Source organism: Sphaeramia orbicularis, chromosome 14 (genome assembly GCF_902148855.1).
Source record: "Sphaeramia orbicularis chromosome 14, fSphaOr1.1, whole genome shotgun sequence".
In the NCBI taxonomy this organism is placed as follows: Eukaryota; Metazoa; Chordata; class Actinopteri; order Kurtiformes; family Apogonidae; genus Sphaeramia; species Sphaeramia orbicularis.
Genome location: NC_043970.1, coordinates 22,673,128 through 22,693,069, shown reverse-complemented (window position 1 = coordinate 22,693,069; position 19,942 = coordinate 22,673,128). Strand labels below are relative to the sequence as shown.

General features: G+C 35.6%; 1 protein-coding gene across 1 annotated transcript in view; it reads right to left on the bottom strand.

The window, feature by feature from the left end:
• Positions 1-570: 570 nt before the first annotated feature.
• slc8a4a (solute carrier family 8 member 4a) overlaps positions 571-19,942 on the bottom strand; it is a 43,458-nt gene continuing 24,086 nt past the window's right edge. Inside the window, 5 exon segments of the mRNA XM_030154899.1 lie at positions 571-2,408; positions 8,420-8,692; positions 11,559-11,658; positions 12,224-12,342; positions 18,402-18,508. Of these exon segments, the coding sequence (XP_030010759.1) occupies positions 2,029-2,408; positions 8,420-8,692; positions 11,559-11,658; positions 12,224-12,342; positions 18,402-18,508 (979 nt within the window). The 3' untranslated portion in view covers positions 571-2,028.

Here is a 19,942-nt window from a genome sequence, read left to right as displayed (position 1 = left end):
AGACCACAACCCCAAAAAATCACATATTACTGTGTAAATTCCACAGTGCCATGGTTGGTGTGACTAACAATCCTGCTTGTGTTTTTTGAGCATCGCCTCCCTGTGGCTCGCATCTGCTCCCTTTCCATGAAAGTTTAATCAGCTCAGAGATGATTGTTATTTTTGTGTTATGGTAAGAAAATTAACTGGTTTAGCCACAGCAAATGATATCGACCCATGTTGAGTATGACTATTTGGTAAACTTGTCTGTGTAATGCTTCATCTAGACTTGGTCTTGATTTAGCTGGCTTTGACTCCAACAGTGAAAATTTAAGAAATTTTAATAAATTCAGTGTTGTGACGTTTATACTATAAGTTTTAGGACTTTATTACCCAGTTAATACAAGTAATCATAAAGCATTAAAAAGTTACATGATATTAATGAATAAATTGAAGTAGTTATGTTAGATAGTTTATGTTTTTACCAGGCTAACTAACCTATTGAAATTCTGAAGCACCCTTCACAATGTTGCTACTGTCCTTCACTCATTTCTGTTTTGCAGGTGGAATTATGACAAAAACTCCTTTTACAGCATCATAAATCCGCAACATTTATTTTCACTTTTTACACAGTAAACGTGCATATCAATAAAACTGAAAGGATCATATAAATACCTCTACTGTAATACTGTTACAATAAATATGGCTCTACAGATTCTAGGTTAATTTAAAAAAAGAAACAAAAAAAACAAATAAATAAATAAATAACTGGAATATTAACTGCTGTGCAACACAAGGAGACACTCTGAGGAAGTTCTGTACATGTCTTCTCTTCAAGCACGTTTTAACCTCAACTGATGGAGTGGATGGTTTCGTATTGTGCTATTGTAAAGACCGAACCAGAAAGTGTCCCTTTGCTCTCTGCGGCGTTTCTTCTACAGGTGATGTTGAAAAATGTTCACAGTGTCAGCGTGACCGATAAGGAAAGAGGCGTCCCTCTGGTATTCAAACATCTGTACTGTTTCTGGAACGCCGATGAAATGGCGTCGTGACTTTCACCGATTTGTGCTGGAGAGCAGAGGAGCACGCACACAAACACAAACCAGTCTCACACACACACACACACACACACACACACACACACACACACACCAACCAACCACACACAAAATAAAACATGAATGTGCTTAAACAATTTACACGTCATAGTACAATTTCAAGCAGGAACTCTGCTGTGTGTTGTAATGCCTGCTGTAAAAAAGGTGTCTTTAACCCTGGCTGTGTCAGAAATCCTTGGGGGAAGGGCACCAGGCAGTGAAAGATTATGATACAGCTGTGATTTACATGTACAGAAACACATCAACACATCAACAGCCATGTCAAAATATTACATACAGTACTTTAAAATAGATTACCAAGAAACTCTTAATCTGATGCGTGCAAAAATAAACACAGCTACTCTTTCACAAAACTCCCACGCACAATGTTCATCTTTTACATGATATACAATGAATAATTAATGTTTAGATTGAGTTATAAATATCAAGACACAAATATGTTTGCCTCCGTAATGTCTTTCCTCATACGTAAAATGTCAACCCATGCACCACGTTTACTTGTTCACCCTTCAAAGTACAAGAAATCTTTTTGATACTTGCTGTAATCTTTCTTTACACTGAAAAACTAAAAAAACTGTCCACACAGATGGAGGACGTGATGCCAGTAGCTCTATGTGTCAAGCGACAAAAGGTTTGACGAGAAAAAGGGCTTGTTTAATCTGATAATGACTATAAGTTACACTGAAAAGGAAGAGAAGTGGAGAAGATCTTAAACGTGAGTGGCTAAAGCTATCCTTCACAGCATAGTGGGTGGTAGTAAAGTTCAAAAGTCCAAAGATTCAAAGTCAATCCGATATTGTGCAGTATTAATAATAACTAATGATATAAATATCTATAAACCTTTGTGAAAATAGACAAAAACAGAGAGAAAACACGTTCAGGAAACTGTAAAAACAACAAGAAGAGCTGGGCGTGTCCATTTCCCTCTGCCTCAGAAGCCAGGCACGTGGCAGTAGGCCTCCAAAGAAGCCAACAGGATGTAGATGAACCACAGGGAGAGGAACAGGAAGAAGGTGAGGAGCTTGGCTGTCCGTGGGCCCCCGAGCTCTCCGCCAGAAATGCTCGGACGCCTGCGGTAGAGCAGCACCAGCACGCACACCACCGCCATGATGGTGAAGAGGGTGACGGAGAAGGCCAGCGAGCCGGGGTTCACCTTGAATGTCTTGCCCTTTGTGTGCCAGTAAACGGAAGCGATGGTCCACGCCACCCCGATGCCCAGGAACACGTTCACGGCGTTGCTGCCCGTCACGTTCCCGATGGAGGCGTCGGCGTATTGGTCCTGGATGGCAGCCACTTTACTCGCAAAAGTGTCTGCAACAACACAACCAAGAGTCACACAGACACTACACTTAAAAGGGAATTCATGGCAATTTTGCAGAACCTCCTAAGACCCAGCTGTGGGTTTTCTGTCTGCATTTGTGGCCAAGAGTTTCACAACTTTATACAAAAAAAAAAAAGAAAAGAAAACTGTCCACCACAAAGGACATTCCATAAAAATTAAAAAAACTGCATCTGAAAAAACTGTTGCATCATGATGTCTCCAATATAGCAGGGGTGTCAAACTCAGATCCTCAAGGGCCAGTATCCTGCATTTTTCAGATGTTTCCCTCTTCCAACACACCTGATTCAAATGATGAGCCTATCATCCAACTCTGCAGAAGCCTGATAACAACCGCTGGGTGTGCTGGAAGAGGGAAACATCTAAAACATGCAGGATACCGGCCCTCGAGGACCGGAGTTTGACACCTGTGCAATATAGGCACTTATTTAATAAAAAACAAAAAAAGCTTGTACTTTGCTGACATTTCCTGGGTCTCAGGAGGTTAATATGAGTAAATATTCACTTAAGTGCAAACCGTGCAATAATCAGTGCAATAAACCATGTGCAAAGCTGTAAATTGTATATAGCTTTTTTGATTTTTGATTTGTCTTTATTTTTGATTTTGCGCTTCTTTTGCTCTTGTGTGCTTTTGTACTTTGCGGCTGTGAATCTGGAATTTCCCCTTGTGGGACTAATAAAGGCAAATCTTATCTTATCTTATCTTATCTTATCTTATCTTATCTTATCTTATCTTATCTTATCTTATCTTATCTTAAGTACAACTCTAGAAAATAAGAACAGAATACAATAATCTGTAAATCTCTTAAGCCTATTTTCTATTCACAACATAACATAGAAAACATATCAAATGCTTAAACTAAGAAAGTGGACAGCGTTAAGAAGAAATTCAATCTCCAAAGGTCACAGCATCCAGTACTGATTTCCAGCCTTGTCTTTTGCACACAGGGATTTATCCATGATTCTTGTGATTATATTATGTACTGTAGATGACAAAATATTTCCCACAATTTTATGACAATTTCATTATACTGAAATTGCTCCACAATTTATAGAGGCAATTTTTTTGCAGATTGGTGAACATCCGCCCATCTTTATATCCTCAGATATCTATTTTATACACATTCATATCGCTGACCTCTGCCAGTTCACCTAATGAATTGGTTTACTAGTCTTTTGTTGCCTCCATCCCAACTTTTGCAATACATGTTTCTGCCATGTTGCTGAAATCTAATCCTTCAGTGCACATTCAGGAATGGTTTAGACTGGGTGTGCACAGGGTTTTATTAGTTTGAACACTGCTAATGCTAATGCTAATTATAATGCTAATGCTAGATCAGGGGTCGGCAACCTTAAACACTCAAAGAGCCATATGGACCCATTTCCCACAGAAAAGAAAACACCACAAAACCCTTTTGACAATTAAAATGAACATATGACTGTATACATCATTTTTTACCTTGTATTTAAAAAAGTAAAAATAAAAACTGTAGTGTGTTGCATTTATGAAATCAATGAACTGTTGTGGAGAAAACCAAATTTAATTTCTGTATGCAATAAAAACATTTTGAACTTCAAAAAAAAAAAAAAAAGACACTGGGTTGAAGGTTGCTTTCCAATAAAGTACTCATTGTCTATTTGAGTCCTCCTCATCCAGTCTTCATGAAAGAAAAAGCAAAATTAAAACTATCATGTAAACAAAAAATTACATCTGTTTCTATGTGTCATCCTTTTATCTCATGTCTGGAGCATGCAGTCAGCTGTCAGCCTAAATAAAAAAGGACTATTTCACAGAACAATGTCAAAATAACAGCCTATTACAATATTTCTTTTATGTGGCTAATGTGATTTTTGCTCCTGAACTTCTTTTTCAGTTTTGTCCGGTCTGGGAAAGTTTTCAGTCTGACTCTATTTGTAATTCTGAGCAAGAACATCTTCATCCCCAACAGTATCTTCAAGATTAGCTATCCAGTGTTTCATCTTAGACACCTGTATATCTGTGTCGGTTAGTTCCATCTGAAGATCAGGTTGCCGACCTCTGTCCTAAATGGATGTGTAATATGCAAACACTGAATATTCCTATGGGGATAATAAGGTAAATTAACTTTAACCTTAACCTTAACCTTAAATGTGTCCTGTGACAGACTGAAGGACTGAACACTCAGCTGACATCCTCTGAGTCAGTTACATTGAAGTGTTTTAAGGACACCTGCAACTTTCACAAAGCTCTCACAGATATACGTATTATGAGTGATAGTGGAGTTCTGTCAGACATACAAAAACAACCTTTATTCTCTGCAGTTTGTAATATCTGATAGAATTAATGTACATACATTATAGCTGTAGTGCTCAATATTTTTCGGCATTATTGAACAAACATTCCATAATTACTGTTCAGCATATTTTAATTAAAGAGATCTGATAATAAACACAATTTCTACCAACTTTGTGACTGTAGGAAATCTACTTTGAGACTCAGATGTTAGATAATCACAGGTGTTTTCAGACATTTAGGGGGTTAACTATGGGACTGACAGATGTACAGGGTGTCCCATAAGTCTCCATACATAGGAGACATAATACATTCCATACATATATGGTTCTAACATGTATTTCTTTATATTTCTTCTTTATAGTTCTTCAGCAGTGGAGGACACACGTTGAAATGTGTTCCCAACAAAATGGCAGTCATTTATATTGTATAAATAAAAATGGTTTATGTCAAGAAATGTTTATTTTTCCTATGTATGGAGACTTATGGGACACCCTGTATTTACTTATTGATGATTGGATTCAGTCACATATGACTCTGAAGGGTCAGATCAAGGAAAAGTGAACATGTGCTAATGCTAATGGTTTTAAACCTGCCAAAGACACTGAACCAGTAAACATTCAGTATGTGTTCATTGAAGTTGAGACACCAATAACATCCTCCTCAACCAGAACCAGTCTGCTGAAGTTAACAAGGGCTGATTTAAAGAATGTGCTGCAGAAATTCAGACATTTATAAGGTTAAAATCATGAGACTGAACATGAGCAATTAAAAAACTGTGTGAGCCAATCACGTGTCGTATGATAAACATTTGAAACATGAAGCATAGTTGGAAGCTTAATGTTTTGTTATTGTATACTGTTCACTATTTCATCAAAATTATGACCAAAGTATATTTATTGTTATATTTACTTTTTATTAGAGGTGTCAAAATTAACGCTTTAACACAAATTAATCCATCATCATGATTAATTTGATTAAATATTTTAACACAATTAACCCATCTGCAGAGACAAAATGACTCTGAATGTCTCTGCCAACGCATTTGGGGCAGTTTGTCCAAGTAGAGTTAGCGTTGCGCATGAACAAATGGGCAGTTGAACCAGTAGTGACAGGCAGCAGAACCAACCCATAAAGATGGAGGATGTTAAACGGTATATTGGTCCTCTGGATGGAAATATGAGGACAATAAAACCCAAGACAGAACCGTTGTTTCAAGTTGTTTTGTTGAAACTGTTGAAGGTGTTTAATAAATACGTTAAGTGCATATATAGTCCCTTCTTTCTTGAGTCTGTTTGGTCATGCAAAATGAAACGTGATTAATAATTAAAAATGAATGATATTTAATCATGATTAATCAAAATTAATCCACAGCAACCTTGTGATTAATCTGATTCAAAATTTAAATCATTTGACAGCACTACTTTTTATATATAGTAAATAAAAGTGATCAAGGATTTGTGAATGTTTATTGAGTATTTAAGTCCTCCATTAAATGTTGGCTATTAGGTCAGCAGCTACGTGACCAAGTGCCTTGCAACTATGTAACTGAGTGTTTTTGCTCTCATTTATAAGGCAATCAATATTTAGCTACAAAAACTGGCAATCTTGTAGATAAACATGTTATCTAAAATACCAATGTCCATTTAGAACAATAGTTGAACAAGAACAGCATGTTATCCACTTTTGTGTAAACCCTAAAAAGTAGATGTACTTTTTCGGTGGCTACGCGACTGAGCGTGTTTTTTGTCATTTTCACATAATAGGGCTAACTCAGGCAAAATATAAAATAAACTTATTTGTGTCATTTAGGTAAAAAGTTACAGGTCATTGAACAGTAATTTTGTGCCTACATGACCGCTTGACCTGACCCTGAAATATTATCAGATAATCTGTGTTTATATTTATTTTTTAATTTGGACTAAGAGGAGAAAGCTGCAGCAGGGAGGTGCAAGGTGTGTATTGTAAATGTCTTGTTTTTTCCCCCCTAATTTTTCTCCCACCACTTTAAGATTCAGTCAACACTCGAGCATATGTCAAACAGGGGGCAACTGAAACCAGCAAAATGATCAAACCCATATTTAACATGTACTCTTTGATTCACAGCATCAAGTCATACGCTAACAGAAAAAAAATGTTCAATCTTAAACACTGAATTAAATTTGAAACAAAGTTAGCCTGTGAAACCTTGAAATGAAACCTCGTGTTAGGTTTCAGCCTATAAATGAGACTGTTGATTTGCATATATATATATATATATATATATATATATATATATATATATATATATATATATGTGTGTCTGTGTGTGTGTGTATAAAATTTTCTGTGTGTGGGGTTGAACCGTGGTTTGCGGGTGATTTACAAAGATTGCTTCCTCAAATTACAACAGGTGCAAAGTCTTGGAGACCGCCCTATTTAAATGAGGATTTTGTGTGCACTACTGGAGACAATACGCTGTAGAAACTGCTGTGGGATACACCAGAACTAATGGGAACAGTGCACTGAAATGATCCATACGCACAGAAATGTAACGTTGGAGGAGTTCAGTTATAGAAGGTATTGCATGACTCATTCATTCTTTTATTTTTCATTTTAGATGTTGGGGGGGAATGGAGGTTGTTGGATTGACTGTCACGTAGACATGTTTTTGTCACAATGTAGCTTAATGTCGGTGCATTTTTTTTTTCAGATCAAGTGGAAAAGAATCATTCCAAAAATGTTCACACGAGGGTGAAAAATGCATTCTCTGCATCTCGTTTCATTAGTTCAGTGTCTCCTTTTTGTGGCAATAACCACTTCCATGTGTGCACAATTACGCATCCAAACCCTTTACACCTCTTTTGAGACGTGTTAAATATAGACGCAGTTTCTATAAGCAAAATTGCTTCCAGGTTTGATAAATCACTTTGCGTGTGCTAAATTTTTATTTTTTCCTCCCATTACACACACAATTGTGAGTAAACGCCCCATATTGTATATTCATTGTAGCAAACGTACTAACTGGATGCAGATGCACTATTTTGCACCTTTGAAAGATGTAACCCTTAGTGCGCGCTGTTAGTAAATCAGTTTATAAATTTTTTTGCATGTGCAATGACTTTGCACATGTTTTAAAACACACAAACCTTTAGTAGATCTGGCCCATAGCGGAGGAAGAAGTACAGTATTTGCCTCTGAGTGAAATAGATGCATGAAGTACTACAAACTGGTACACTCATATTTGTAATTAAATGCAGTACTTGAGTAAATTTACGCAGTTACTCTCCACTGCTTGCTGCCTACTTATCCAAATGAAGTTCCGCTAAAACTGTTCTTAAAACAAATGAATGGCTGTAATGTCCTCTTATTGCCTTCTAACCTACATAAGCCTCCATCCTAATGAATCTGCCACATTACAGAGGAGTCTGTGGAGCTTTCTCATCTAAACCTGTCAAAACCTTATTGTCATACAGCACAGTGAGCAGAGCCTCATTTGTGCTGCTCTGTGTGTTTAGGACATAGTGAAATGAAAATTAGGCAGCGGAGACAGAACAGCAACAGAAAATGTGTTTCTTTGTTGTAGCCTGTTATGTTCAGGATGGGAACTCAGGAGAGAATTAATCTGACAGCACAGGCAGAGGTTACACTGGTCTCCCTAAGAAGCTGCTCCTACTGTTCTGCTGAATCTCAAAGGAAACCCACGCAAAGAAAAACAATTCTGACGCCCACCTGGAACAGAGGTGCCGAGGGCCACGAACACCACGGCGGTGACCGAGTCTTTGAGTCCGATGGTGCAGCCGAAATGAGACGCCAAGTCCCCGGTCACCGCCGTCAGGACGCCAATGAGCGAGATGGACACAAAGAAGCAGGCCCAGCCGTTCCAGTACTCAGTGGGGGGGACAAAGGCGAACAGCACCTTCCAGAAAACTGTCAGGAAGTGCATAATGTAATCAAAGCAGGATGGCAAACGCTCCTCACCACTCTCCTCTTCATCATCATCACCTGTTGGAGACAGACAGGAGTTGGACAAAGGCCTGAGGAAGCTGAAGACAGACAAAGTATAATCTCCCTATTACTGTTTTTAACATACTCCGCGTGTGTTTGTAATATATTGCATTATTGCATTAACTGTCCCACTTAGATCATTAAACTCAAGTATTGTTCGATTCTCCAAACCCACATGTTTTCTTCTGCACAAGCTTTGTTCCATCATGGTTGAAACTGGATGTTTCAGCAAGATAATGAAACACATCCAGGACATGACATGTTGAAACTGTCAAGAATTTACTTTTGTCATTTTTTCTGAACAATAAACAAAGGTGTCCAAAATGTTTTCCCACTACTATAGGTGGGGAGAAACTACAAATAAAAATACTACACTAATAAGTAGAGTATCTGTATTTGTACTTTACTTGAATATTTATTTATCTGACTTTTTACTTTAACACCATCTGCATTTTCTCCTCTTTTGAAAACAGGCTTGTTATATTAGTTTTCATGCACTTCCTGGAAATTATTGTTGATTTTTATGATGATTCCCCTCATTTGTCATCTGTCTAGATGCAAAACTTCTTTACTTTCAAACTGATTTCACAATAAAAAAGATGAGACAACACAAACATTAGATCAACTCTTGATGTATCCATCAACATAAGCCAAAGAGGAAATGAAGTAACAGTTTGGAAATGAAGACGTAACCAAAAAACACCATTTTAAAGCTAATTTTGTTGATTCTGACCTAATGTTATAATGTATTTTAATTTATTTTAATTTGATCTACTTTGATTTGTGATCATTCTGAGATTCAACAATGAAAATGACAAAAAATTTCACAAAAAAACAACTGATGAAAAAAACTCAACTTTTACTTTTATACTGTACTTTGAGTACATTTCAGAGCCTGTACTCATTCATTGTTACTGTGGTAAAGAAGTGGAATAACTAAGAATACTTATAGAGTCTTTTTCTTACACAAGTATTTATACCTCTATTGGAATAAAGAAAGGTTTAGCACCTCTGGTTTTTAATTATATGTCCTATTATTATTATTAATTAGTCATCCTGATATTAAACTCTAAACACTTAGCATTAATGCCACCATTATTCACCCCAACCACATTACTTATTAGCATATGTGTTGCATGTTGGCTCTTTTTTAGTTGTCATTAAGCACTTATTAATACTTTATTCTGCAGCAGTCTTCTTCATTAACCTCCTGATTACTGCATTTGTGATGAAGTATAGAAGTTATTGTACATAATTTACACTATTAAAATGCTTTGCTCAGAAGTGGCCTTGTACAATAAAGTAAAGAAACTACAAGTGTTAATAGTGTCCAAATAACTCTTAATATAATCTGTGTTAAACGGTCCCATTTCTAAAGTGAGGTATTACTCATAAATAATTAAGCAACTTTAGAATAAGGAGCATATGGGTGAATTACTTCCAAACTACTAGTGAGTTAGTCATGAGAACACTTCACCTTATAGAATATATGTGTTAAAAAGACTTAGTTTAGCTTTATTTGGACATTATTAACACTTGTTACATAAATAGACCACATTTATTGACAGAGAATGACTCTTTTGGTATTACCACCCTCCTTTCTCAAATAGTAAATCTGGTTTTTGAGCCAACAAACAAGAAAAGCAGGTGAATATAAGAGAAATAATACCACACTATGAAGCCTAAAATGAGCAAAGCAACATTAATCAATTAATTAAAAAAGGTTTTTTTAATTGAAAGTTAATGAGAAAAAAGATTAAGAGATTAAAGTCATAATTTAGCAAGAAAAACCTAAACCCCCCCCCCCCCAAAAAAAAAAAAAAAAAAGATTTTCATGATTTTCAAATTTTCATGTTTTTGTCCTATGGAGTCCTCTGTAAACCACTGCTGCAGAATGTACATGCAGAATAAGACCTTAATAATTGCTTTACAGTGATGAATAAAGCACCCATATGCTTCTAATATTGACAATAATAAGCACTTCTTACCTTAATATGAAGTGTTAGTTTGAAATATCATTTTGCATCATGGAACAGCTGAAAATATTTTTGTTGAAATGATACAAAAATGTGGTGAGATATAAGTACTGTATAGATTTAAGGTTTTAAGATAAAGTGTTTGACACCTAGTCAAAACTTTCCTCCACCTCCACCATCTTTATACGATGACAAATGTATGAGTGCTCAACATTTCTAATAATTATATTAAATCTGTAGATGTAGCTGTGACTCACCGATTCATATATGTACATGTGGGCAGGAAGTGTACTTTCTATTTATATACACTCTCTGCACGCAAAGTGACTTCAAGCAGATAGAAAACGGTGTATTAAAATCCTCACACCTCTCTGGTGTACAAGTCAGCTTTTAGCTAAAATGGTCTGTGCGCTGGTGCAGAGCTAAAAGGTTCAGAAAGCCAAATGAATGGGCAAAATAAAAAGGTTCACAATTTTAGGTGCATCTACATAAATTCTTCAGAGCCATTAATTTCTCAAGCAGGGTTTTTTTTTTTTTTTTTTATGGTGAACCACATGAGGAATTCATGCATTTTTAATAAACGAACTGACTGGATTAAAGGGAGGCGGCAATCATGCACTGCCAAAATTATTTTAAAACGACCTGTTTTTGTAGACTGTCCCATTCATTACCTACTAAAATTTAGGCTTTTTTTGGGAAATTTCGCAAGGTCCAACAAAAATATTTGGATCTTATTCAAAAAGATATCAATAAAATAAATGAACTGTACAACAAACAGGCTGGGTGGAAGCAGCAGGTGTTGCAGCTCCAGCCTGAAGGCTTCGTCCTCCACCGGTCCCATTTCAGAGGGATGAACAGATGAGACATTTCAGGACGCTGCGACTCACCTGCGCTGACAGTGACGGCGCTAACAAACTGCTCCCTCCAGCTGCTGCTCCCCACCACCAGGGCCAGGTTGGTCTTCTTGATTAGTTTGTCCACGGTGCTCTGCGGACAGCCACAAAGACAAACACAGCCAGTGGGACAAGTCAGTTAGTTAGTGGTGCCTTTTTTGTGCATCAATATCCAGTATCAATATAATGCTCACACTCAGGAGACGGGGGACACTGATACCATGAATAAAAGAGCAATTAACTGCTTCTTTGTTGTACGTTTTGTGTACAGTGAGTCACCAAAGCAGGCTTAGACGAGCACAAAACCCCACTGTCCCCAAGGAAAACAGGCAGAAAAGCTGGAGCAGAATGTAAAATTCTTAAGCACATGAAACTGGAGCTTTGAATAACAGTTATATCATGTTACTGATCTTATAGGTTCTATTACAGGTAAGTGATACATCATCCCTGTGGATTATTCCAGATGCATAAAGCACTCTACTGACACCCATTACTTACATACATATCACAAATAATTCATCATCCACCCTGAGTTAGATAAAATATTAACTCTTAACTAAATATTTTGACATAACTGACATTTATGTCAAGAAACGTTTCATAATTAATGGAGGAAATTCAGTGGGAAAAAAAATGCTCCTCTGCTGTTATTAGTTTACCTTGAATTCATACGACTCCTCAATTACCACCTCCAGCTTTGTGTGCTCTCCCAGACAGGGGCAGCCCATCTTGGACACGTCCTCTGGTCCCACCGCCGTCTTGTTGTCATTTGTGTCTCCTTTGGCAGAGGATGAGCACAACAATCAGAAAATTTGGTCATGTATGAAAGACAGTAATCTTACCTGGATTTAACCTTTTCATGCATGAATTATGAGAACCTTAATCAGGATTTTTCCCCCCTGTTTTTATTCCTCTTTAGGCATGAAAAAAAAACAAAAAAACAACGCGATTGACAGCTTTTTATGAACCTATTTTTCATGGAGTTGCAAAAATGTCCACTCAAATGGATACGATACGTTTAATTTTTGAAGCCAACAAACGTGTATTTACTGATATATTGTGAAAACTATGAAATAAAAACACTTTTAATGCTGCTAATCTGATGTTTTCTCATTTTTAAACATACTCTAATACTAGTTATTACTCACTTCATGGAGATAACATACAAAAAAAAAACATTTTGTTAAAGAAAAAATGATAAGTCTAATAACAATTGATTTACACTGTTGGCTGATATGGAACTAAAACAAGAAAACTCATGAATATATAAGAGAACAGCTGTAGAATAGCTGTCCACTGTATTGACCACTATGCATGAAAGGGTTTATTGGACTCTATGTAGTATTGATATTCCACACACCTACCATGTAAACTCACTTCTGCCTGACATTTAAACCTAGTCATAAACATATTTACACTACGCACTTTATTGATATGTATGCACCTCCATATTACTGAAAAAATTGCGTTTTACTTTGCACCTTACTGTTTAATTCTGTTAGTCCAGACGTTCTACCAGTTCTTTTTTTTAATATTTCCAATTTATTGTGTATTGTGTGTTAGCTTTTGTATTTTATTTTATTTTATTCTGTCTGTCTGTCCATCTATCTACAGTTGCAGAAAAAATTATTAGACCACCTCTTGTTTTCTTCAATTTCTTGTTCCTTTTAATGGCTGGTACAAGGTTATTATCGTTAACGAAAACAAACGAAATGATGAAAACTAAAATTGAAAAAACATTTCCATTAACTGAAATAAATAAAAACTCTAATTAAAAGAAAAAAACAATAACTAATTGAAACTGTATTGTGAGCTTACAAAACTAACTAAAACGTATAAAAATTATGGATAAATTTCCCTTCATTTTCGTCTTTGTCAATGTCAATTGATATCAAATTGATTTATTTCACTCCAGCAGTTTTAGCTAGTGGCACCATACGACACTACACAGTCTGTCATGTCTGGTCACTGGTGGTTTCCAGTGGTCTTCTGGTCCCCACTCTACCTGGAACATACAGACTAAAGCTGGGACACAGCAGCACAGTCCTGTCTGGGATTTACTTTAGTGATGAGTGGGGTTGGGTTTTTTTTTTTTTTTTTTCCGCACCGTGTGTGCCTGAGTGACAGAGTCAGTGTTGAACTAGCATCCAGGTAAAGACTGGAGAGTTTATCACCATGAAAAGGCCTTCCAAGCCCTGAACTGCACAGTTTAGAAGAGGAGAAAAGAGGAGGATGAAAACTAATCCAATTACAGAGGTATGGAACCTGTTCTAATGTTAAAAAACATTTGACGTTACTAGCAACAGCTAGCTGAACCGAGATGAAGCAAATTTGGCTACTAATGGAACTGGAGATGATTAAGAGATGAGATGAATGCTAAGGTGTGGTTTACTGCTGAGGAACTGGGTCATATATGTTTATACGTGGCTTATATATGTTTCTATATGGTTTATATATGTTTCTATCTGCTTTAACTGCTGGTTAGCTGGTTTATATATGTTTCTGTCTGGTTTACTGCTGGCTGCTTTGTGCATCTCCTCTCACACTTTGCACATCTTTGCATTGTTTTCATGTAAGTGACATTGTGTATGGATTGCACCCCCCCAACCTGCTAAAAGGAATTTATACATTGTACTGTACATGTGTTTGTGTCTCTGCTCAGTCAATGAGTTGCCCTAACCCGACCCCCAAATAAAGTGTCCAGAGTTACCTGCTGATTCGCACCTCACTAATTTCTTTGAATAGGATGGTAAGGAAGATAAAATATGTGAAATAACTAAAACTAATACTAAAACCAAACTAAACTAAACTAAACTAAAACTAAGCATTCAGAAAAAAACGATAACTAATAAAAACTAACAAACCTGCTCTAAAAACTAATTAAAACTAACTGAATTAGAGAAAAAAAAGTCAAAACTAATTAAAACTAAACTATTATTAAAAATCCCAAACTATTATAACCTTGGTCTGGTACAACTAAAGGTACATTTGTTTGGACAAATATAATGATAACAACAAAAATAGCTCATAAGGGTTTAACTCAGGGGTCTCAAACATGCGGCTCGGGGGCCAAATGCAGCCCCCCCAAAGGTTCCAATGCAGCCCGTGGGATGAATTTGCAAAGTGTAAAAATTCCACTGTCAAAGCTGTGGAACTCATTTTAGTTCAGGTTCCACATACAGACCAATATGATCTACAGTAAAATAATAACAGCATAATAACATACAAAAAAGAATGACTCCATATTTTCTTATCAGTTTGATGTGAAAAAAATTGTATTTCATTATGTCTGTAAATGACGACAGCTTGAAATTTTTGTCTTGTTTTTAGTGCAAAAAATAACTTTAAATTATGAAAATATTTACATTTACAAACTATCCTGTAACAATAAAATGTGAATAACCTGAACAAATATGCACACCCTGAAATGTCTTAAGACAATTAAGCACAATTTTAATAATTTTCTGCCTGTTGCTAAATGTTTAGTGTCTTTGTAGTTGTAGCTGAGGCATAATATTGTTAAAATTGCACCTATTTTTGTAGGAAATTTCAGTTTTTTCAGGTTATTCACATCATTTTTATTTAGATAGTTTATAAAAGTAAGTATTTTCATAATTTAATTGGGGTTTTTTTGCACTAAAACAGACAAAAATTTGGAGTCATGATTATTTATAGGTTATTATGTTATTATTTTACTGGTCCAGCCCACTTGAGATCAAATTGGGTAAATGTGGCCCCTGAAAGAAAATGAGTTTGAGACCCCTGGGTTTAACTTTAGAGCTGATATCTAGCCATTTTCCATGTTTTCTTGATAATAACCAAAATCACTCAAGTTCTTACATCAATATCTATGGCATTGTACTGCCAAAAACAGTGCTTTTAGGCATTCCATGTTTTCTTTTCTTTCTGTTTTAGTCACATGATACACACAGGAGTTAGTACTTGATTGCATAACCACTGTTTTTGATGACTTTTGATGGTCTAATAATTTTTTCTGCAAATCTATCTATCTATCTATCTATCTATCTATCTATCTATCTATCTACTGAATAAAGTATAAAGCTTATTGTTTACATATACATCTGTATTATGGTATCATCAAGTTTTCTTTTTTAAACTAAAACTCATAGCTGATTATTTTGACAATCAGTCAAAATAACACTGTTTTATAATCTCCACATGCTACATCAGCTGATAGTTTACATTATAGCTCTGTTAGCTTAACTCTGCTTTTAGACAGAAAGCAGACACAGTAAAACCACAAATCAGTCACCTCCTTTTCTTGTACAATTCGTTTTGTCAATACCTGAACTAAAGATCTGTTTGGAACCGTCCAAACAAGGTCAGAAATGTCACAGTTTAGTCTGAAATGGGGATCAACAAACAGTCAACTTAGCAAAGACAATAACATCACATAATAACTTGACGCCTTCAACTCATAAACATATAAATGAAGCAACTTGACAAAAACTTAAATGCAAAATGATGATGTAAAAAACTCAATTTGCAACAAGATGAAAATGTAAAAAAATAAATAAATAAATAAAATAATAATAATAATAATAATAATAATAATAAATAAAATGACTAAATAATTGTTTGACAGCAGAAATGTCCCTGAACCATATCTGTGTGTGTGTTACCTTTTTAATTGTTTTAATTATTGTTGTTTTTAATTGTTAGTCGTAATAATGTGCTGTTGCTTATTGCTAACATTACTTGTTAGAAGCAATTACACTTCATGGTTTTATTTTTTGTTACCTGTTGGGTTTTGAGCTCAAACCATTTGGGAAACACTGTCATATATCCTGACACATTAGACTTTCAGGAGGCTTTGTTTTGAAAAAGAAATAACATCAGACATGGATGTTTCAAAGGTGCAATACATTATTTATTAAATATTCTTAAGAGTGTATTTTCACAGGTTGTGCTCAGAACAATGGTAGACATATTCACAATTAATTAGTTGTTGTATTACTGGCATACTGAGTCTTTGTTATTCATTATAAAGCACTTGTCAATGCCTTATTCTGCTTGATTATATTCCATGACAACTGAGCCATCATAATACATTACAAAATCGTACATAGATCTTAATATACTTTGTTTAATACAAGGTACAAGGTGATAGTACTACAAGAACATATAGTCATTTACCTGGTATGTTCTATCCTTATGTCCTTACACCAACATGTAAATAGTGTTCAGATATATGTGAATAAAGTATACTTCACTCACATATTTTTCATTCTAAAGGGAAGTCTTGCTCATAACTAATTCACTTGTAGTTTGACTCTCACTCACCCACATGTTCCTTATTCTAAAGTTCTCTAATTATTTATGAGTGAGACCTGGGGAATGTATTATATAGAGGATAGAAGCACGAGTTACACAGGTTTTTTTTTTTTCTTTTGTTGCATAAGACCCATTCAAAGCAAAGCATTTTAAGACTGTAATTCACATATGGCAACTTTCTTACAATAAAAATATATAACATAGCTGAGGGAAAACTGGCAAGCTGTAAGTTAATGGCCTGGTAGTTGTAGAACAATAGAATAGAATAGAATAGAATAGAATAGAATAGAATAGAATAGAATAGAAGAAGAAGAAGAAGAAGAAGAAGAAGAAGAAGAAGAAGAAGAAGAAATTTTATTTATATGTGCCTTTCAGGACACCCACAGGCTAGAATAATAGAATAGAATATTATTTATTGCCATTAGAACATGTACAATGACAATAAATACACAAATTAAATGCAATGGCTACTGCCACAGTACTGTGGCACAAAATATCGGTTTGTCTATTACCACAGACCAATCAAATGTTAGCATTTATACTAGAGCCAATCATGGATACTGTTCCATGAACTCATTAACTTCTTGTTGCCACAGTACTGTGGTGATATATGACGTATACTTTAATGCATTCTTTTGTGAATTTTGCTGCCATAGTACTGTGGCAATTAATGGAAGAAACAACAAATTAGTGATGGTAAATAGCATAGAATAGGAATTGTTGTTCTAAGTATTCTATATGTTGTTTTATGGTATTCTTTGCTCTGTGCAGTCAGTGAGGCTGCAGAAGGTGGGCGGAGCTACATGTTAGATGCAGCAGTGTGTTGTGTGACTTCTCAGTTCAGTGTCAGTTCAGTGTATTGAGTGCTGTGGTCCGAATTCTGCACTCTGAATGTTGTCCCAGTGGCTGATTTATATCAATGTCGGATTTACCTACTGGCACCATGCCCCACCCTCCGCTCCCTGTTTGAAAATCTTCAGGAAAAAAATTTAAAAAATTAATTAAAAAAAGCCACCTTGACCAAGAATTGTACCGGAATCTTCCATATTGCAGTCCCATATGTTACCAAGTGACCCAAATTTCCACTGTTTTCATCTCCAATCTATTTGCTATCTAACTGCTTTAGTACTTTTCAGGACGTAACAAGTTACCAGTCTAGACATGATATGAGGAGGGTGCTGATTGGCTCTGTGGTAATAGACAAACCGATATTTCCTGCCACAGTACTGTATCAGTAACCACTTTGAAAATTAAATTCCCATCCTGTAAAAGCTATAAATGATCATCAAAAAAGAACAATAAATAAGATCAAACAGCTAAAATAAATGATAAAAACATAAAAGATATTCTTACCATTGCACATTCCCTGTATTGCACCTCAGATTGTGTTTAACTGTTTGTCCTTGTTCAGATTAATCTGTACCATCTACCTAATATTTAGCTGCAAATATGTGTTAATAGCTCAAGAAGTAAATAAAACTTTAACTTGATTGATTTTCTGTCAGAACATACTAATGGTCTTTATTTTGGAGTTGAACTTACCGTGCCTCTGTCCCACTTCCAGTAAGATGGGCTCCTCCAACACAATGGTAAAAGTCTTGTTCTTCTCATATTCCTCGTCATCGATTATCTTCACATTCAACAGCTTCCTGAAAACAGAAAAGGTCAACAAGACAAGGGTGAAGCCAAGACAAACAGAAGGAGCAGCAGCAACTTTTTTTATTTTCATTTTTTTAACGACACCTGCCACAGTGAGTTACAGGCAGCTGTTTGGCATGGTGCATTTGTTGTTCAATAATGTAATGAAAAAAGTTGAATCTATGCAAAAACTTTAACCTTGACAACACTTTTAACTAAGACTATCCAAGCAATGAATCATGGACCAAAGCTTTCAGACATCAGACTGATTTATCAAGATACTCTGTCATCAGTTTATTAGACCAAATACTTTGTTGTCTCAAAAGCTTTACAAACAAAAACTGCAAAACATTGTTCCTTCATAAAGCTGAAGTGAAGTTTTTCATAGCAATGAGAAATCCACATAAATGGAAAAAAGATAGCATTCCCTACATCCTTATACACAAGGTAGTAAAAAAAAAAAAAAAAGAACCTCGCCTTCAGCATTTTCACCTTGCTCACACAGCAGTCTGTCATCCTCTGGAGTGACATCAAACCTGCCGGTCATTAAGGCTGATGGTAATGTTCCTGAACGCAACTGAACTGTGCACAGTTTAAATTATATGTCACATAGGGTCACACATTGTGGTTAACGGAGGGTGCGAGGTCCCTCCTGTTCTTCTGTCAAACAAAAATACTGAGTGATTTTCATGAAACTTGACAGAAGGGTAGGACATGGGTTTAATCCATAATTCATAAAAAGGGGCAGAGACTGGAATTTGCTTTCACTTTCCTAATACTGGAGCGACGCTGGCTAAGTAGAACTGGGCTGGAGTCTGGAATCCCATACTAACAAAGTAATCAGTCAGTTAAAGCAGTGTGCAAGATTTTTAAGTATGTCTGAAACCATAATATGAAATGCCTTAGTGCACAGGTGTCAAACATAAAGCCCAGGGGCCAAATCTGGCCCGCCAAAGGGTCCATTCTGGCCCACAGGATGAAATATACTGAAGATATTAACAACCAATGGTGTAAAAATCACTTTAATTCAGGTTCCACATACAGAACAATTAGATCTCAAGTGGGTCAGACCAGTAAAATATTATCATAATAACCTATAAATAATGAAAACAGCAGATTTTATCGTTGTTTTAGGATAAAACAAAAAAAGTAAAATTACATGAAAATGTTTATATTAACAAACTATCCTTTTACAAAAAATGTGAATAACCTGAACAAATATGAACGACCTGAAATGTCTTAAGAGAAGTAAATGTAATTTTACCAATATTCTGCCTGATACTAAATGTTTTGTGTATTTGTAATTGTAATATAAGTTGTAATGCACATGGGTAAATGATAACCTGATAAACTGAGAAAGAATATTGTTAAAATTGCACTTGTTTTTCTTAAGACATTTCAGGTTGTTCATGTAATTCAGATTTTTAAGGAAACATTGTAGATGT